We start from the raw sequence: 22,053 nt of genomic DNA on the forward strand, positions 1-22,053 counted from the left end.
GCCCAAATGTGGCAAGTAGCCAATTAGTGCCAATTAACTGGCAACTGGCATCAGATTTTCTATGTCATCAGGATTTTAACAACAGCGGTGAGCCCCATGGTGCAGATAAAACCCGCCAAGTCCTTGGGGACAGCTTCACAGTGGCAGGCTATGGAGCTCAAGAAGGCAACAATAAAAGGGAGACATGGAAAATATCCAACTTTTCCCAGAATGTTTTGACCACATGGGATGTCAGTCCAGTTTATAACACATAGAAACTGCTGTGTACCTGTGGTGAATGTATAACTGCTAATAATTCACCAGTGCATTGTATCGTGTTCTGTTGTGATGTTATGTTATTCACCCTGTGGGCTCCACCTATGGGCCATTGTGTGGCTTCACCCACAGGGGGATATGTTGGGGCATGTACGGGCTCCGCCCATGGCTCCTCCCCTAAGAGGAAGTATAAAGAGCAGCTGACCTGCGGGCCGTCCTCAGTATTGTACTGGTCGCAGGCAGGCACTGTTCTAAGCTGATTAAAACCACGGCTTACTTCTCCTCGTGTCTCTGAGTGAATTGATGGTCGCATCAATTTAATCAACTTAAAATACAACTATGGAATCAGCCCTCAAACCTGACAGACTGGAACTCGATCCACAGGCCGTGGAGGTGAAATAAATTTTTTCGCATTGGCTTCGATGCTTCAAGGCCTATCTCGCTGCGTCGTCCACGCCACCCGTCACTGATGAACAGAAGCTGAGCTTCCTCCACGCACGGGTGAGCTATCGCATTTCTGTCCAGCTCGACGAAGCCACCTCCTATACAGAGGCCCTCACGCTACTCGAACGCCTCTACGTGCGGCCTGTGAATGAGGTCTACACGTGACAAGTCTTCACCACTCGCCGCCAGCGCCCCGGGGAGTCGCTAGATGATTACCTACGCGACCTCAAAGCCCTCGCACGCAACTGTAATTACCAAGCTGTTATGGCCACTCAGCACATGTAGCTCACCGTCTGAGACGTTTACGTGGCGGGGATCTAGTTGAACTATGTGAGACAGCGCTTGCTCGAAAAAGGGGCCCAGGACCTGGATGACACGGTAAAACTCGCTACCTCTCTGGAGGTCGCTTTTCAGAGCCTTCCTGCGTTCCTGGCCGACCATGCGACCCCCTCATGGGCCCCCGACCAGAGACTACCCCAGGGCAGTGCCGCGCGGCTGCCCGCCCATCATGGGGGGCTACCCTGCTATTTTTGTGGCCAGTCTCAACACCCCCGACAACACTGCCCGGCCCACAACGCGAACTGCAGCAGCTGCGGGCGAAAAGGACACTTCGCCAAGGTCTGCCTGGCCAGGTCTAAGAACTCGAACTCACAGACCCGATCCACAGACCCTAAGGCTCGCAGACCCCGCAATGTGGCAGTGTGTCTGCCGACACCGCCTCCACACAACACGTGCGACTCACGGGGGCAGCCATCTTGGCCATCCTCCCCCACGCGGCCGGCCACGTGCGATCCATTGGGGCCGCCATCTTCCTCACCGCCCGCCACGCTCGACCAACGGGTGCCGCCATCTTGGCTGCCATCTGCTATGCTGCTCGACGCGTATGACCTGGACAGCCATCACGGGGCCGATTACGCCGCCGGCTACCCACAACTCAGCGCAGTCACCCTGGACCAGTTGCGACCCAAGCACCCCTGGAGCTCCATGATGGTTGTCCGGGTTAACGGGTACGCGACACCTTGCCTTTTCGACTCCAGGAACACAGAGAGCTTCATTCACCCGAACATGGTAAGATGCTGCTCGCTCCCAATATTCCCTACGCAACAAACCATCTCCCTCGCCTCTGGGTCGCACTCGGTGCAAATCCAAGGGTGCACTACTGCAACCCCAGCGATACAGGGCGCTGAGTACGCTAATTTTCAACTATATGTGCTCCCAGACCTCTGCGCTCCTCTCCTTTTGGGACTCGACTTCCAGTGCAACCTCAGGAGCCTAACTCTTAAGTTTAGGGGGCCCCTGCCTCCGCTCACCATATGCAGCCTCGCGACCCTAAAAATCGACCCCTCCCCCTCTTCGCAAACATCACCGCCGATTGCAAGCCAGTAGCCACCAGAAGCAGGCGGTATAGCATGCAGGACGTTCATTAGGTCCGAGGTCCAGCGTCTCTTGCGGGAGGGGGTCATAGAGGCCAGCAATAGCCCCTGGAGAGCTCAGGTGGTGGTCGTCAAGACCGGGGAAAAGTTCCGGATAGTGGTTGATTATAGCCAAACCATTAACCGGTATACGCAACTCGATGCGTACCCCCTTCCCCGGACTGCAGGCATGGTAAATCAGATCGCACACTACTGCGTGTTCTCCACGGTGGATCTGCTGAAGTCTGCATACCACCAGCTCCCAATCCGCCAGGAGGATCGCCACTATACGGCTTTTGAGGCAGACGGCCGCCTTTCCCATTTCCTCCGGGTCCCCTTTGGCCTCACGAATGGCGTTTCGGTGTTGCAACGAGCAATGGACCGAATGGTGGACCAGTACGGGCTGCGGGCCACATTTCCGTACTTGGACAATGTCACCATCTGCGGCCATGATCAGCAGGACTATGACGCCAACCTCCACCGATTTCTCCAAACCGCCCAAAAATTCAACCTCACCTACAACAAGGAGAAATGCGTTTTCCGCACAATCAGAGTAGCCATCCTCGGCTACGTCGTGGAGAACAGGGTCCTCGGGCCCGACCCGGACCGTATGTGCCCCCTCCTACAACTCCCTCTCCCTCACTGTCCCAAGGCCCTGAAGAGGTGCCTTGGATTTTTCTCCTATTACGCCCCGTGGGTCCCCCAGTATGCGGACAAAGCCCGCCACTATTGAAGGCCACCATTTTTCCACTGGCAACTGACGCCCGCCAGGCCTTCAGCTGCATCAAGGCGGATATCGCCAAAGCCGCGATGCGCGCGGTGGACGAGTCCGTCCTCTTCCAGGAGGAGAGCGACGCATTGGAGGTCGCTCTCGCCGCCACCCTCAATCAAGCTGGCAGACCGGTAGCGTTCTTTTCACGCACCCTCATCACCTCTGAAATTCAACACTCCTCAGTCGAAAAAGAAGCCCAAGCCATCGTGGAAGCCGTGCGGCACTGGAGGCACTACCTCTCTGGTAGGAGGTTTACCCTCGTCACCGGCCAATGATCAGTAGCCTTCATGTTCGACAATACTCAGCGTGGCAAAATCAAGAACGACAAGATCTTGAGGTGGAGGATCGAACTCTCTACCTATAACTACGATACAGTATATCGTCCTGGGAAGCTCAACGAGCCCCCAGATGCCCTGTCCCCGCGGCACATGCGCCAGTGCGCAAGTTGACCGACTCCGGCTATCCACGATGACCTCTGCCACCCGGGAGTCACCTGGCTCGCCCATTATATCAAGGCCCGCAACCTGCCCTACTCCACCGAGGAGGTCAGAGCTATGACCAGAGACTGCGGAGTGTAAACCGCACTTCTATCGACCGGATAAAGCCTAGCTGGTAAAGGCTTCCCGGCCCTTTGAACGCCTCAGTATCGATTTCAAAGGGCCCCTCCCCTCCAATAACCGGAACACATACTTTCTTAACATCATAGATGAGTTCTCCCGCTTCCCGTTTGCCATCCCCTGCCCTGATATGACCACTCCCACTGTCATCAAAGCCCTGCATAGTGTCTTCACCCTGTTTGGTTTCCCCAGTTATGTCCACAGCGACAGGGGCTCGTCGTTCATGAGCGACAAACTGCGTCAGTACCTGCTCCGTAAGGGCATCGCCTCGAGCAGGACTACCAGTTATAACCCCAGGGGAAACGGGCAGGTGGAGAGGGAGAACGCAACGGTCTGGAAGACCGTCCTACTGACCCTGCGGTCCAGGAATCTCCCAGTTTCTCACTGGCAGGAGGTCCTCCCCGATGCGCTCCACTCTATTAGGTCCCTCCTTTGCACGGCCACAAACCAGACTCCTCATGACCGCTTGTTTGTTTTCCCTAGGGGAGCTACCTCAGGGGCCTCACTTCCGTCCTGGCTGAAGACACTGGGTCCAGTCCTCCTCTGAAAACATGTTCGGAGCCAGAAGACCGACCCCCTGGTAGAGAGGGTCCAGCTCCTACACTCCAACCCACACTATGCGTACGTCGAACACTCCAATTGCCGACAAGATACCGTCTCTCTCTGGGACCTGGCGCCCACAGGCTCCAACACCACTACCACTACTGCATCCCCCACACTATATCCCGTCCCATCTACCATGTCCAGCACCCCCACCCCTATATGGCTCCCGCGCTCCCTCCCACCTGCCACACCGGTCCACAGGAATGAAGCTCCAGAAGAGCCGCTACCGGAGTCCACGTCTGTACCTGCACTGGACCCACTTCCACAGCCACCTGGACCGGCTGCAACACCAGTGCATCGGCAGTCGCAGCGCACGATCCGGGCGCCGGACCGACTGAACCTATGAGCCCGTCACCCCCGCCGGACTTCATTTTTTTAACAGTGGGTGCATGTATAACTGCTAATAATTCACCAGTGCATTGTATTGTGTTCTGTTGTGGTGCTTTGTTATTAACTCTGTGGGCTCTGCCTATGGGCCATTGTGTGACTTCACCCACAGGGGGATATGTTGGGGCATGTACAGGCTCCGCCCATGGCTCCTCCCTTAAGAGGAAGTATAAAGAGCAGCTGACCTGCGGGCCGTCCGCAGTATTGTACCGGTCGCAGGCAGGCATTGTTCTAAGCTGATTAAAACCACGGTTTACTTCTCACCGTGTCTCTGAGTGAATTGATGGTCGCAATAGTACCTATCCCCAAATTGAGAAAACAAGAAGAGGGAGTGGTAGCCGCCATTATTCTGTGTTCTCATTGTGGCGGGAAAAGGTTGCATCGACATGAAGAATCCCCCTCCAAAAAGTGCAGAGTGCCATTATTGCCAGAAGAGAGAACAAAGAACAAAGAAGAGTACAGCACAGGAACAGGCCCTTTATGCCGACCATGCTGCCCATCTGAACTAAAATCTTCTGCACTTCTGGGGTCCGTATCCCTCTATTCCCATCCTATTCATGTATTTGTCAAGATGCCCCTGAACATCACTATCGTTCCTGCTTCCACCACCTCCTCCGGCAGCGAGTTCCAGGCACCCACTACCCTCTGTGTAAAACACTTGCCTCGTACATCGCCTCTAAACATTGCCCCTCGCACCTTAAACCTATGCACCCTAGTAATTGACCCCTCTACCCTGGGGAAAAGCCAATGACTATCCACTCTGTCTATGCCCCTCATAATTTTGTAGATCTCTATCAGGTCACCCCTCAACCTCTGTCGTTCCAGTGAAAACAAACCGAGTTTATTCAACCTCTCCTCATAGCTAATGCCCTCCATACCAGGCAACATCCTGGTAAATCTCTTCTGCACCCTCTCTAAAGCCGCCACATCCTTTTGGTAGTGTGGCGACGAGAATTGAACACTATACTCCAAGTGTAGCCTAACTAAGGTTCTAGACAGCTGCAACATGACTTGCCAATTTTTATACTCAATGCCCGACCAATGAAGGCAAGCATGCTGTATGCCTTCTTGACTACCTTCTCCACCTGTGTTGCTCCTTTCAGTGACCTGTGGACCTGTACACCTAGATCTCTCTAACTGTCAATACTCTTGAGGGTTCTACGATTCATTGTATATGGTACTTTAAAACTATTTTGCTGCAGCGAGCAGCTCTTAGCAAAACAATAAATGGAGAAACAGCCAAGAAGATCAAGTGCCATTCGAGAAGTGGAAGGTACTCAAGAAACAGAAGAAGAAAAAAGAACCAGAAGTAATGTTCTTGTGTCAAATTACAGGATCAATTGTGAACTAATGTAGTGAGGATTTTACGGCCAATGAACAGAAAACAAACTTCAAGTTAGACACTGGCTTGGAGTATCAAATCTTTCAGATCCAGAAAAGTAGTTAAAACCAGACACTCCCAGCCATCGACCATAAGACTCCATGGTCCAGGAGGCAAGGGTCTGCTAAACTCCTCATACTTGAGTTCCTTCAAAGAATACCTCAGGAGCACCTAGGATCTTGAGATGAGAAACATCTATGTTGTCTTCACTGTTTTTTTTAAGTATATGTAAAATCTTGCTTATTAAATTCTACTTGATTCAAATGTACTAGTTTTTCATACCTTGTAGGTATGAAAGCTGAAAGTCAAGGGTCTGCTAAACTCCAGCACAAAGGAAGAGGAATCACAGAAATTTTGTCTGTGATCCACAATCAAGAATGTTCACTGTTAAGCCAGGAAGCTTGCTCAGATCTACAACTCATCTTTAAAGGAGTTGAATTGGAAATCCTTGAGGAAACCAGACAGACAATTTCCCTGGGAAAGCAAAAGAAAGAACCAGACAAATGTGTGCAAGGCAAACAACAAACAAAAGCTGATGCAGTGTCTCATATTCCTGCTGGGAAGCCTGAACAGGAAGACATAAATCCTGTTGAGGATAGAGTCAAAAAGCTCACTTATTGCAAAATGCCTTCACAGAGACTGAACAAAATATGACAAGCACAGAAAACAAATGATGAACGTGTTAAAATTAGAGAATGCTGCAAAGAACAAAGAAAAGTACAGCACAGGACCAGGCCCTTCAGCCCTCCAAACCTATGCCGATCATGATGCCTGTCTAAACTCAAACGTTCTGCACTTCCAGGGTCCGTATCCCTCTATTCCCACCCTATTCATATATTTGTTAAGATCCTCTTAAATGTCGCTCCCACCACCTCCCCCGGCAGCGAGTTCCAGGCTCCCACCACGCTCTGTGTAAAAAACTTGCCTCACACATCTCCTCTAAACTTTGCCCCTCTCACCTTAAACCTATGTCCCCCAGTAATTGACTTTTCCACCCTGGGAAAAAGCTTCTGACTATCCACTCTGTCTATGTCCTCATAATCTTGTAGACTTCTATGAGGTCATCCCTCAACCTGCACCATTCCAGTGAGAACAAACCGAGTTTATCCCAACCTCTCCTCATAGCTAATGGATGGCCTGAATATATTTCAAATGAACTCAACCTGAAACAGTACTTCAAGCCACTCAAACCACTCACTATTTTGGACAACTTATTAATCTGCAATGAGAGGTTGCTCATACCAAGAATCCTCATACTTGAGTTCCTTCAAAGAATACCTCAGGAGCACCTAGGATCTTGAGATGAGAAACATCTATGTTGTCTTCACTGTTTTTTTTAAGTATATGTAAAATCTTGCTTATTAAATTCTACTTGATTCAAATGTACTAGTTTTTCATACCTTGTAGGTCAAGCACAACTGAGGACCTTAGTGTTAAAAATTAAGAATTCAAACCGAGTTATTTAATTAGAAGGGTTTCATATCTCAGAACCCTAAACCTTACACATAAGATATGAGCCATCATGTCATGAAGGTGTGGAAGAGTTTAAAACACCCCACACAGAGCAAAGTGTGTGTACTGACTGACAATCTATAGCAGTGGCATGTTTGGGCACCGCAAATGGACATGAAGGGGTTGTGCTGGTGGGTACCAGGAGGTGCTGAGGAACAAGTACGTAGATCGATGAGGGGAGGGTGCATGGTGTCAACCAGTTATTTGTGTGGGTGGGGAATTTGAGGGCTGGTAGGTGGAACTGATGCCAGGAGAGAGGTGGTGACTTACTGTGATGAATGATATCTGTATACACATGTACCTTTAATGCGTAGGCCCCTTTAAGACCGGCTTTGGAACACTGGGGGACTCCGCCTCCGGCTCCGCCATGTTGCTAACTTTCCGTTGGTTCAGTTGCTCTGTTTTATTACCTTTGCTCTCGAGTCGCCAGGTATCTTTATGATACCGCCACGAGGTTCAAGTCCAAGTAATGATCAATAACTCATTACACCGATTAGTAAGATTCAAATCAAAGCACATTTATTATACACAGTAATCGCTACTCATGCACAAATTCTACGTCTACAACTAACAGGCCTATACTTAACTTCAGACTGGCCCACCAGGTCAGGGGAACAAATGGCCTTTCGTTCGGGTTCTGAGTCTGTGGGATTCGAAGTTGATACGGATTGGTAGCTAGGAGCGCCTATCTTGTAGCGAGTGTTGAATTAAGACTTACTTCTGTCGGTGGTCACTGCACCGGTCACGGTCAATGTTGGTTCGTGTTGCTGGGTGACCCGGGCAGGACGAAGAGGTGAAAAGAGCGAGTTGAACTTGGGGCTTAACTCTTATAGTCCCCAGGGGCTTCCTGCCTTTCGGGGCGGACCCTGTACCTGGTCCCAAGTGATTGGACTTTGTCCCAATCGCTTGGTTCGATTTCTCCAATACTGGAGCGGTTCCCTGATCAATGGACGGTCTTGAGGTGCTCATTCACCTCCTTGGTGTTGGCTCCTGCTGGCGCTGGGGCGTCTGGCTTTGCTTTGTGTGTCCAAAATGTTACTTATTGTTCACGGGGATTGCTCATCAGTATGCAGATGGCTGCTACATTGTTATGCTGATGGACGCTTTTATCGATGTTGTCTGGCCTTTTGCAGAGTTAAATACACAGCAAACCTGCACCCGCTGGTTTCTGTCTATGTTGGCTGACTTTCCCATCAGCCTTTGCCGATCGCCATTTTGAATCGGGAGTTGTCCAATTTAGGTGGCTACACTCCCTTCTTGTGATCCTAACGTGAAGCATGAAGGATCACATAACTATGTTGCTTTCCTTTCCTGACCCGGTGAGCACTTCTTTCATGGCCTCTACACTGACCATAACTATGCAAAAAATGTTTTTAACTGACAATTCTAAGGGGCGCTATGTCAAACAGGGACATGCATTACAAAACAAGAAAATGGGAACCTCTAACTATCCTTAATACACTACACTCACTGAAATATTTCATCATTCTAACTTCCTCAACCATACAAACAAAATCATAGCAGTTTGTACACATTTTTCCTGGCTTGGCAGTCAAGCTCAGGATCGTACAATTGCACATGAACATTTCTTTATTTATAACAAAAACGCAAATGAATGCTCTTTATTATAGATCGCGGGGGTCGGGGGTCTGGTCGTATCCGAAAATAGGGGATCGGATTCTATATACCGGGGTGCGAGCGCGGTAGGCTCTCCTCCATTTTCTCAGACACCTGGGGCGTCATTCTCCGACCCCCCAGAGGGTCGGAGAATGGCCGTTGGCCGCCGTGAATCCCGCCCCCGCCGAAGTCTCCGGTACCGGAGATTGGGCGGGGGCGGGAATCGGGCCGCGCCGGTTGGCGGGACCCCCCGCTGGATTCTCCTGCCCGGATGGGCCGAAGTCCCGCCCAGGAATTGCCTGTCCCGCCGACGTAAATCAAACCTGGTATTTACCGGCGGGACCAGGCGGCGTGGGCGGGCTCCGGGGTCCTGGGGGGCGTGCGGGGCGATCTGGCCCCAGGGGGTGCCCCCACGGTGGCCTGGCCCGCGATCGGGGCCCACCGATCCGCGGGCGGGCCTGTGCCGTGGGGGCACTCTTTCCCTTCCGCCTCCGCTACGGCCTCCACCATGGTGGAGGCGGAAGAGACTCTCCCCACTGCGCATGCGCAGGAAACTGACAGCGGCCGCTGACGCTCCCGCGCATGCGCCGGGAAACTGACAGCGGCCGCTGACGCTCCCGCGCATGCGCCGCATTTCCGCGCCAGCTGGCGGGGCAACAAACGCCATTTCCGCCAGCTGACGGGGCGGAAATCCCTCCGGCGTCGGCCTAGCCCCTCAATGTTGGGGCTAGGCCGCCAAAGATGCGGAGCATTCCGTACCTTTGGGCCGGCGCGATGCCCGTCTGATTGGCGCCGTCTTTGGCGCCAGTCGGCGGACATCCCGCCGTTGGGGGAGAATTTCGCCCCTGGTCTGCACGATGCAGCAGAGTATCGCCAATACCAATAAGGATCCAATCACGTAGGACAGGGAATACCAGGTTTTAAACCTGTCACACCAAGATGGTGGGGTGTCACTTGTGACTGGGCTCTTGGTACTGTGGGGAAGTGAATCATTAACGGCTAGGGGGCTTGAGGTCATAGGGTTCGCGTTCACGCGCAACCAAATGTCCATTATCACGATGAACCATGCGAAGGATGTCCTCATGATTCTTCTTCTTCCACTTCTCTTCCCTTTTCTTCTCCGGTCCTGGAGCTTCTGGAGTTCTGTGGAATCAAGCATAGTGTCTGTAACTATCTTGGTTTAACATCTCGTACGATAGTCTGTCTGTCCTTTAGTGCCAATCACTCCCTTTATAATTGGTCACTCTGTGTGACTCCCTCATTTTTTATTTTTCAAAACCCGAATTTTAGGACAAGACACACTTTCAAATACTGAACCAGTGCGAGCCGTCTCGCAGACTGTGCGAGTTACCATCCAAATGTTTCAGGATGTAAATAGCATATGGTAGGCAACCTAAGGGTTACCTGAAACAAAACAAAACTTTTTGAACAAAAACTTTCCAAAATGAGGTGCGTATGGACCGCAACAGGTAAGAGTTGGATGGAGTCTCCGGGTAGGACGGCGACCAATGCCGTGTGTCCCCTACCCAAGCGTAGTTGACCAGAGGGGGGGTTCCCAGGCACGGCGAGTCCCAAGCCGTTTCTCCACTGCCTGAGCAACCGACAAGAACAGGCAAGAAATGTAGTCATCGTGGGGGGCTGCCGTAGTGGTTCTGACAAGAACGGCCGTCTGACCGTTTCTCCCAAGTGGTTCCTTTAAAACATCATCTGGACACCTCAGTTATCGGTTGTGAACAGGGTCGCAAAGGGGTTCTCGTTTTGGGAGTCAGACTCAAGATCGTCATCTTCTCCCGGATGCCAAACCCAAGTGTATCAGAGCTGAAAGGGCTGCTTGGTATGATTTCGGATCGCTCTCATCATTCCGGACGAGTCTGAACGAGTTATCTCTGTGCCAATAGGTGGTGTCTAGTTCTGTGGGGACGGAATCGGGGTCGTCATTGTGGGTCGGTGGTCGGTGGTGGGGTTTGTTCAGGAAAGTGATCATGAAGGGATCACTCGAATCGTGGTCAGATTCGCTGGGTGTGGGTCCTGTTGCATGGGGTTAGTAGGGAGGCGTGCTGTGGCTATCGTCTGAGTCACAGTCACTGTCTCTGCTACTGCAGTCTGTGGGCGTTCCGGGGCGGAGTGTATATTTCGGGGGTGGAGTCGAGGTCGAGTCCGTGGCTGGGCTGGACGTGTTGGGGGATGGTAGGGTTACGTTGGCTGTGGGCAGGGTGTGGTGTGCTGCGTCGAGCATGACGTGGTGTGTGTGGTTAGACTGTGTTCCATATGCCTTCAGCTGGTTGATATGGAACCACGCAGTCTTACCGTTGGAATACTTTATCTTGTAGACGGAAGGGCTTACTTTGTCCGCAATGGAGTACGGACCCGAGTACTTTGGTGACAGGAATGTGCTGGGGTTGTATACGGAGAGCATGACTTGCAGTCCTACACTGTACTCAGTCGCATGCACTGTCTTGTCGAAACAAGCCTTGCTCTGTTTCTTTCTTGTGCCTAATTTTACTGCGTCTGCTAGCTGAGCTGTTTTAACATTATCCACTAATTGCTCTACTGCTTTCTCGTGTGTGAGGGCCGTCACTTCGGGGCTGGTCAAGTCTAAACCCAATAAAAATTCTGTGCCTTTCATGGGGCGTCCGGTCATGAGGGTGTGTGGGGTGTAACCTGTAGATGTTGAAACTGTATTACGCAAAAACATCAGCGCAAAAGGGAGGACTGAGTCCCAAGTGGTGTTGTTTTGCTGGACCATTTTTCTGAGGGTGGATTTTAGGGTCCGATTCATGCGCTCCATGATACCACTCGACTGTGGGTGGTATGCTATGTGGAATTTTTGGGTGATGCCAAATATCGTGAGGACGTTCTGCATGACACGTCCTGTAAAATGGGAGCCTAGGTCAGATTCAATGCTGCGGGGGAGTCCCCAACTTGTAAAGATGTGGTGGGTCAAAATCTTGGCTGTGGTCTTTGCCGTGTTTGTACTGGATGGGAATGCTTCCACCCATTTTGTAAACGTGTCTAACACCACGAGTACATATTCATAACCATTCCTGCAAGGGGGCAATGGTCCTATAAAATCACTCTGGAGGTTAGTCCAGGGGCCCTTAACGGGTCGGGTGTGAATAAGCTCAGCCTTTTTAGCATATCTCTCCGGATTATTCTGGGCGCAGATAAGACAATTCTCGATGTAGTGATTTACATCGTCCTTTAAATTCGGCCACCAACAAAGCTGCTTGAGGTGGGCTGTAGTGGGATCGATTCCCTGATGTCCATGACCGTCATGGAACAGACAAATCAGTTGATTCCTGTCCTGTTCAGGAACCACATAAAGGGTGTCTTTTAACACCACACTGTCACGTGTGGTCAGAGCATTTTAAAATTTCTCGTAGGGTGCTGGATATTTTCCTTTTAAAATCTCCCTGAGATTGCTGTCCTGCTTCTAGGCCTCCACTAGATCCTCGATCTTTGTCTGCGAGACCTGAACTGCACTCACTGGTGCGCTTTCGGGGGGCCTCCAAAAATATCCATGTCTGGAACCTGCCTTAGCCAGTGCGTCGGCTTTCACATTTCCAGGGGGGACGGAACGATGGTGACTTCGAACTTTGACTACACCAAAAGTCCTGTTCTGTGCTCGCTCTAAAATGTGACGGAGCAATGAGGTTGAGGGGAGGGGTTTTCTGTCTGCGGAAACAAATCCTCTTGCTTTCACAGGGGCAGGAATTCCGTAAGGCTGTTGCAGATATAGAGGCTGTCCGAGTATATGTCTGCTGGGCTGAGGAAGGAATCTGGGTGTTCCACTATATATGCGATGGCCGCAAGCTCTGCTGCGTGCGCGCCTAAGTGTCCTGGAAGTTTTATTGCTATTTCTTCTAGGGCGCGTGCCTGCGCGTCCTCGACATAAATACCGCAACCTGTTGTGCGCTTCCCATCCAATACTGTGGAAGATCCATCCACATATATCCTTATGGGCTCTCATGTGTCTGTGTGCTGGGGGCTCTGGGTTGAACTACCTATCTTTCTGGGGGGTGTTTTAGCAATAAAGGGGCCTGTGTTGTGGCGTGGAGAGATAATTTCACATTCATGGGGGGTTCCGGGGTACTGTAAGTAGTCGGCTAAAAAAGTGTGGGTCTTTGTCCGTTTCACAGTGATGTCCCATCCCTGCAAGAGAAGGGTCCATCCAGCCGCTCTTATTTGACTAACTGTACCGTCCTTGAGTCGTCCGTCCAGTAAAAGTTGGGTGGGGGTGTGTTCTGTGAAGATTGTGATGGGGTTCAGTCCGGTAATGTACGAAAAATACTGAACTGCCCAAAATACTGCGAGCAGGTGCCTCTCACAGGCTGAAAATCCCTGCTCCACAGCATCTAAAATTCTGGAGGCATAAGCTACGGGCCTTAACTGGTCGTACCGTTCCTGGAGGAGCACGGCTGAAAGGGTGCGGTCTGTGGTTGCTACCTCTATAGCGTAAGGGGAAAGCGGGTCTGGAACTTGTAGTGTGGGGGCTGCTATGAGTGATTGCTTCAACGCATCCACAGCATCCGTATGCTGCGGAAGCCATTCCCAGGGGGCTCCTTTCTTTAGGAGGTCTGAGAGGGGTGCTGCCTTGCTGGCGAAACCGTCAATGTATTTTCGGCAGTAGCCAACCAGTCCTAAAAACAACCGGAGGGCTGAAACATTCTGTGGAAGGGGCAATTTAGCAATCGAGTCAATCCTTTTATGCTCGATCTCGCGTTTACCATGTGTGATAATTGTTCCCAAATATATCACCTTATCTTCCAAAATCTGGGTCTTTTTGGGGTTAACTTTACAACCAATTGAGTGTAAGAGTTCCAGGAGTTCGGACAGAAGCTCAATGTGCTCTTCCTTGGTGTCTGTCTTCAGTAGTAGGTCGTCTACGTACTGGACCAGACATTCGGGGCGCGAGAATTTGGCTGAACCATTTGCCAGCTGTCGGTGGAAAATGGAGGGGGAGTTGTGGAAGCCTTGTGGCAGGAATGTCCACGTGTACTGCTGTGCTTTGAAGGTGAAGGCAAATTTGTACTGGCACGCCTTTGCCAATGGAATGGACCAGAATCCATTACTGACATCCAAAACCGTAAAGTATCAGGAATTGAGTCCCTGCTTGAGCATGGTCTCGGGACTTGTGGCTACTGTGGGGGCTGCTGCGGGGGTGATTTTGTTGAGTTCCCGGTAATCGATGGTCAGTCACCATGCTCCATCGGGCTTTCTCACTGGCCAAATCGGGGCATTATTAGTGGAGGCTCCTGATCTAAGTACGCCCTGCTCTAATAAGCTTTCTATTACCTTTGAGATTTCTCCCTCTGCCTCTTGGGGAAATTCATACTGTTTTTGGGGTCTAGGGTCAGGTCCTGTGATCTGAACGGAGCCAGTCATCCGGCCACAGTTGTGTTTGTGGGTCGCGAATGCTGCCCTGTTCTTTTGCAGAACTGCCCTAACCTACTTGTCCGCACTAAGTGTGGTCGGGTTGAACCAAAATTCGCCTACTGCGCTAATTTTGTTCGCGTATTCTCCTATGTTGAGCGTTGCGGGGGCTCTTGCAGATTTTGCCATTTTCCAGACACACTGGTTGACTGGATCAAATGATAAGTTGTGGGAATTCATGAAGTCGATTCCCAGAATGTGTTCTGCTGTGTGGGGCAGATCGACTAAGACTACGGGGTGCTTGGTGGTGATGGTGCCGATTTGAACGGGTACAGGGGCTGTTCAGGGAATGTGTCCCTGCTGTGAGTGGCCTTTAAAGCCGCTGAGGGTGATAGTGGCTGTAGTGGGCCACGTGTCTTTTTGAAACAGGGTGGAGGCATTTATTGTGGTGCGGGACCCTCCTTTGTCCCATAGAAACTCGATGGGCTGACCCCGAATTTTCGCTGCAACTACCGGTTGTCCGGACCTATCCCAAAGGGTGTTGCAGACCCAACTGGGGGAGCCCGTACACCATCAGTCCATTCCGGTCAGGTCCGTCTGATCTGAATGGGTGCTAACACTATGAATGGTCTCTGTCTTCTTCTTACTCAGAGTGCCCGTTTGCTGGGCTCTCTATGGCTTTCTAGGGGCATTGCATTCCCTTGCAAAGTGTCCCAACTGTCCACAGTTGTAACACTCCTGTGACTTGGGTGGGGGGCTGTTCTTTCCTTCATTCACCCATGCGGGGTTCTGGTGTGTTGTAACTGCCTGTATATCTGCTTCGGCCTGCTTTTCTTCGGGATTTTTAACTGCGGTTTGCTTTGTATAGATTGCTCCCAAGCGCGGGACAATCTTTTCACTACCCACTTCTCGTTATGAGCCTCCTCTGAGGGATCATAATTTGCGCACGCTTTCTGCCCTGTTTCTGTGGCATGGGAGATAAGGGTGCGGGTCCATTTGGCCATGTTGTCTGGGGACAAATGGGCGCGGTCTAAGTCTCCAAAGACTGCTGCAAAGTGGATCCACAGGCATCCAGCGCACGCTGTGGGGTGCTCGGCTTTCTTTTGCCTACATTTGGTGAGGCCATCTACGGGGTCACCCCGGTTATACCTGATCGCATCCAGGATCGCGGTATGCATTTCTGCAAGGGTGCCTCCTCCTACATTCTGTGGGTCGGGAAGGGCTGCTGCGACTGAAGGATCTAAACTTAAAACTGTGAGCTTTACATGCTCTCGCTCATCCAGACCGTACATGGTCGCCTGCTGCTTTACTCTGGCAAAGAAATGGTGGGGGTCTGAGGTGGGGAGGAATGGTGTGATCTTATCGCACGTGTCCCGTAATTGGGTCACTGTTAAGGGGGTGGAGTATAGAAATTCAGCACAGTCCGATGTGGCTGTGCGGTGGGTGGTCACTGGGTTCATTGGAGCTGGAACTATCAGCTCTGTGGGGGGTTGGGGCGTTTTTCTCTTCTGTGGCTTTCCCTGCGCACATGTTCCCTGAACATATCTCTGCGCTGTCTCATTTAATTCTTCCCAATCAGGGCCGTCTTCCTCATCTAATTTTGCTCCAAAGTTTTCCTGGAATCCTTTTTGAACTGAAAGCAGAGATTGCAGCTCTGCAATCTGCTTCCGGCACTTTGCATGGTCTAGTGAGCTTTGTCTTTGCTCTGTGGTGACAGCATGGAGTGCTCTTAACGCTGCCTTCAGGTTACCACACTGTCTCTGCAATGCTTCAACCTGGTTCTCTGTTCCTTCACGTACCAGGACTGCACGTTGCGTGTCCTGATAGGCCTTTTCATATTGGGACTGGAAGCTGCTTAAGTGCGCCAGACGAGACTGGTGTGCCCTTTTGGCATCATCCACCTCTCCATCTTTTGCTGCCAACTTCCTTCCCAATTCTAAGTTCCCTCTTTCTACCTCGCTTACATCGACCTTACTCATTCGATGTATGCCTTCTACTTCTTTCCGGAGCGTCCTAACGACTTCCTCTGTGCCTCGCAATTGTGCCAAGCAGGACATGATTGCCATCGGCTTGCGAGCTTTCCCTAAGCTCTTTTTGTGGATCTCGCTCCGGTTCTCCCACCAAGTATGTCCTATACTCCCAGGGCCTGATTCCTCGTTGTCACAGAATTCACTCCAAAGGGGCCATCCTTTCCCTTTGAGGTATTTCCTGATTTCTTCCTCCCAAATGGGACATTGACCCACTCTACTGCTGCTGGTCGCTGCGACCGCAAATTCCTCTGGGTTCATGAGGCCTGCATTGCCATCTTTCCTATCTGAATGCTGCTCTTCAAATTTGGGACAGGAGTATTAAGGCGGTGCTGTAAATATGGGTACAGATTTCGCTACTATCCGAAGTACAAACTCCCGACAGTTTTGTCACAACAAAAAATCTATCAGTTTTACCATATCGCCCTGTTAGTTATGCATGCATACACACACTTCTGAATTATGAGTATTGATCAGAACTACTTGAACGCTTGTGGTTTTCTGTTCCCAATTGGATCTCTAATTCAAATTCTTGGGTTCTCCCGGAGTGGTTATGCCACTTGTAGATCGGGTCCCGGCGGAGTCGCCAAATAATGTTGCTAACTTTCCGTTGGTTCAATTGCTCTGTTTTATTACCTTTGCTCTCGAGTCGCCAGGTATCCTTATGATACCGCCACGAGGTTCAAGTCCAAATAATGATCAATAACTCAATACACCGATTAGTAAGATTCAAATCAAAGCACATTTATTATACACAGTAATCGCTACTCATGCACAAATTCTACGTCTAAGCTACTTCTACAACTAACAGGCCTATACTTAACTTCAGACTGGCTCACCAGGTCAGGGGAACAAATGGCCTTTCGTTCGGGTTCTGAGTCTGCGGGATTCGAAGTTGGTACGGATTGGTAGCTAGGAGCGCCTATCTCGTAGCGAGCGTTGAATTAAGACTTACTTCTGTCGGTGGTCACTGCACCGGTCACGGTCAATGTTGGTTCATGTTGCTGGGTGACCCGGGCAGGACGAAGAGGTGAAAAGGGCGAGTTGAACTTGGGGCTTAACTCTTATAGTCCCCAGGGGCTTCCCGCCTTTCGGGGCGGACCCTGTACCTGGTCCCAAGTGATTGGACTTTGTCCCAACCACTTGGTTCGATTTCTCCAATACTGGAGAGGTTCCCTGATCGATGGGCGGTCTTGAGGTGCTCATTCACCGCCTTTGTGTTGGCTCCTGCTGGCACCGGGGAGTCTGGCTTTGCTTTGTGTGACCAAAATGTTACTTATTGCTCCCGGGGATTGCTCATCAGTATGTAGCTGGCTGCTACATTGTTATGCTGATGGTCGCTGGTATCGATGTTGTCTGGCCTTTTGCAGAGTTAAATACACAGCAAACCTGCACCTGCTGGTTTCTGTCTATGTTGGCTGACTTTCCCATCAGCCTTTGCCATTCGCCATTTTAAATCGGGAGTTGGCCAATTTAGGTGGCTACAGCCCCCAGGGAACTGTATATAAGGTTACGTTCAGTAGGCAGCGTGCAGTGAGCACACGTCTCGGCAGCTGTCTGGTTCTCTGGTAATTAAAGCCTTTAAATTATCAATCTTCTCTCCTGAGTCGTAATTGAGGGTATCTCACTTACCCTTGCAACACAGTGATATTAATTACACTAAAGTACATCAACACTTGTGAATGGTCAATGTGACACAGGCGTGTCTGGACTTTTTCTACACTGTAAGCAACAAACAGAAAAGTTTTAGGCTGTCCAAACATTTTTGGATACTTTAGGACACTACATTTAGGGGGCGGCACGGTGGTTAGCACTGCTGCCTCACAGCACCACGGACCCGGGTTCGATCCTGGCCCTGGGTTACAGTCCGTGTGGAGTTTGCACATTCTACTCGTGTCTGCGTGTGTCTCACCCCACAACCCAAAGATGTGCAGGGTAGGTGGATTGGTCACGCTAAATTGCCCCTTAATTGGAAAGAAATAGTTGGATACTCTAAATTTATTTTAAAAAAACACTCCATTTAGAGTTCCATATGATAACAAAGTCGGGGCAGCACGGTGGCTCAGTGGTTAGCACTGCTGCCTCACGGCGCCGAGGTCCCAGGTTCGATCCCGGCTCTGGGTCACTGTCCGTGCGGAGTTTGCACATTCTCCCCGTGTTTGGGTGGGTTTCGCCCACCCCCCCCCCAACACATAGATGTACAGGGTAGGTGAATTGAACACGCTAAATTGCCCCTTAATTGGAAAAAATGAGTTGGGTACACCAAATTTATTATTTTTTTAAAATGATAACAAAGTGGGTCACAAAATTGCTCACGAACATGATAGAAATACATTTTATGCCACAGTATAAGAGGTGCTATTGCTCTGTGGAGCATATTTAGTAATCCAAATCACTAGTTTATTTTATGTGAGGGCTGACTTTTTAATATAGCATTTACATTGATATTATTTAATTATTCGTATTCACACAAAGTCTCGCAAAATTTAGATTTATTTCAGTGTAAATCCCAAATCACAGAATACTACAATGCAGAAGAGGCCCTTCGGCCCATCGAGTCTGCACCAATGCATGAAAGGCCCTGACCTGCCCACCTAATTCCACTTGCCTGCACTTGACCCGTAGCCTTGAATGTTATGGTGTGCCAAGTACTCATCCAGTTACTTTGGTTTTTTAAAATTTAGAGAAGCCAATTCATTTTTTCCAATTAAGGGGCAATTTGGCATGGCCAATCCACCTACCCTGCACGTCTTTGGGTTGTGGGGGCGAATCCCACGCAAATCCAGGTACTTTTTAAAGGATATGAGACATCCCCCCACCCCTCCCAGGCAGTGCATTCACCACCCTCTGGTAAAAATGTTTTTCCTCAAATCCCCCTTAAAGCTCCCAAACCTCACTTTAAACTTGTGTCCCCTTGTAATTAACCCTTCAACTGAGGGGAACAGCTTCTCCCTATCTACCCTGACCATGCCCCTCATAAACTTGAACACCTTGATCAGGTCACCCCTCAGTCTTCTCTGCTCCAGCGAAAACCAACCCAAGCCTATCCAACCTCTCTTCATAACTTAAATGTTCCATCCCAGGCAACATTCTGGTGAATCTTCTCTGCACCCCTCCAGTGCAATTACATCCTTCCTACAATGTGGTGACCAGAACTGCACACAGTACTCCAGCTGTGGCCTCATCAAAATTCTATACAACTCTAACATGACCTCCCTCCTTTTGTAATCTATGCCCCGATTGATAAAAGCGGGTGTCCCATATATGTTTTTTAACCACCCTATTAACCTGCCCTTCTGCCTTCAGAGATCTATGGACAAACACGCCAAGGTCCCTTTGTTTTTCTGACCTTCCCCTGTCAGACCTTTGCTACTTCCTTGTCAAATTACTCCTTCCAAAGTTTATCACCTCACACCTTTCAGAGTTAAATTCCATCTGCTACTTAGCCACCCATTTGACCATCCCGTTTATATCTTCCTGTAACCCAAAACACTCAACCTCACTATTAACCACCTGGCCACTCTTTGTGTCTTCTGCAAAATTACTGATCCTACCCCCCATATAGTCATCTATATAAATGATAGACAATAGGGGGCCCAGCACATATTCCTGTGGTACGCCACTGGTCACTGGCTTCCAGACACTAAAGCAGCCGTCTATCATCACCCTCTGTCTCCTACCACTAAGTCAATTATGAATCCACCTCAACAAATCATCCTGTATCCATGTGCATTTGTCTTCTTAATAAGTCTCCCATGTGGGAACTTGTCAAAGGCTTTTCTGAAATCCATGTAAACTACATCAACTGCACTACCCTCATCCATACACTTGGTTACATGCTCAAAATATTTAATCAAATGTGTTAGGCACGACCTCCCTCTGACAAAGCCATGCTGACTAACACTGATCAAATCTTGCCTCTCCAAGTGGTGATAAATTCTCTCCTTCAGAATCTTCTCCAGTGATTTCCCGACCACTGATGTGAGACCCACTAGTCTGTACTTCCCTGGCTTGTGTCTACAATCTTCCTTAAATAGTGGGGTCACATTAGCTGTTCTCCAGTCCTCTGGCACCTCCCCCGTGGCCAGAGAGAAATTAAAAATTTGGGTCAGAGTCCCCGCAATCTCGTCCCTCGCCTCCCACAGCATCCTGAGACACAACCCATCCGGACCTCGAGATTTGTCCACTTTTAAGCCCTCCAATACCTCCAACCCTGGTCACTCCCTATGACAATTTGCTCAAAAACTGAGTTCCATAACTACCTCCTCACACTCTTGGGTGAAGACAGATGTGAAACATTCGTTCAACACCCTACCAACGTCCTGTGACAAAACTTTCTCATTCAGGAACCAGTATGTTGAAGGGTTATAAAACCAATCACTGACTTAAGGTAGTTAATGATGAAAGGTTACCTTAACCTGAAACTTCATTTCTGTCTCCCTCCACAGATGCTGTTTGATCAGCTGAATATTTCCAACATTTTTTGTTTCTATTTTCCAGTATCCACAGTATTTCGCTTTTGAATTGATCCCTATCTGAACCTTTCGGAGTTAAACGTTAAGTTGAAACATAGGCCACATTATTCTTTTGGTTCCAGGCAACACTCTCAGATTTTACCAATACTTACTGGATTTTGGGAAACTACTTCCTTGTCATTCGCCACCACTATGAGCTGGATAAGCGTAAAGACTGAGTTAAACACGTAGGAGAAAAATAAATTCTTATGGAGTGTTATCCTCTGACAGCTGAGGCTTCTAGAAACAAATCAAAGCAGAAATTTGGGATTAGTCAGTTCAGGGTCTGTGAAAAGACTTCAGCTTTTCAAAAAGTGACTACTGCTTTACAAAATGTTACAAACACGGTACTCTTTGTTATTCATGGTGTGCAATAATGCTTAGAATTAAACCCTTAACCATTATAGCCCAGAACAGCACCTTTTATCTTTTGCCACAGAATAGGTTTGTTATGTTGCCACAAAGGGAATGATGAAGCAGGTTGTGTATTGCTTATGACTTTTGTCTTTGGTAACTTAATGAAGTACAGACATTTCCTCTAGTGCAATTTTCTCCCAGTAATTAATACGCAAAGTGGTACAGATGCAAGTCTTATCTGCGAGACGCTCTCAAGCTGACTACTGTATGACTACATGCTGGGCTGGGTCAGCTTTGCAACTTAACAGTCCAAAGACGTGCAGGTTAGGTGGGTTGGCCATTGTAGCACAATCAATCACTCACTCACGAGGCGAGAAGAGATGAAGTCAATTGATGGCTTTATTACGCAGACTTGTTCCCCAGCAGCTCGGTTACAGAATGCGGCTGCTGCGAGAACCCGGGTTCTTATACTCCGCCTTACTGGGTGGAGCCAGCTGGCGCCAGATCCAATCAGGACCCAGTGCCTGTCCACCAATAGCCTCTCGGCATCACTGGGTACCGTACTACCCCTAATACATACCACCACATTCACCCCTTGTTAAAAAAGAACCCGGCGGGGTGGTAGGTCGCATGGTGGCAGGGGTTTACAAGGTTGGTACTGGGATTCCATTAACACAGTGGCTATGCATTGATATCAATTGTTAACTATTTACAATGCCACTTTTACTGGGCTACTGAATTATTTACAGATCTTGCTTTGTCACGCAGATTCAATGAGTCGA

General features: G+C 49.7%; 1 protein-coding gene across 1 annotated transcript in view; it reads right to left on the bottom strand.

Annotated features, from left to right (window-relative positions):
* The window catches only part of calcr (calcitonin receptor), a 546,460-nt gene that overhangs the window by 177,631 nt on the left and 346,776 nt on the right, over positions 1-22,053 (bottom strand). The window contains exon 10 of the mRNA XM_072509015.1: positions 21,028-21,154. Coding sequence (XP_072365116.1) covers positions 21,028-21,154 — 127 coding nt within the window. The remainder of the gene's footprint in view (positions 1-21,027; positions 21,155-22,053) is intronic.

The sequence above is a fragment of the Scyliorhinus torazame genome, chromosome 6, assembly GCF_047496885.1.
Source record: "Scyliorhinus torazame isolate Kashiwa2021f chromosome 6, sScyTor2.1, whole genome shotgun sequence".
Taxonomy (NCBI): domain Eukaryota; kingdom Metazoa; phylum Chordata; class Chondrichthyes; order Carcharhiniformes; family Scyliorhinidae; genus Scyliorhinus; species Scyliorhinus torazame.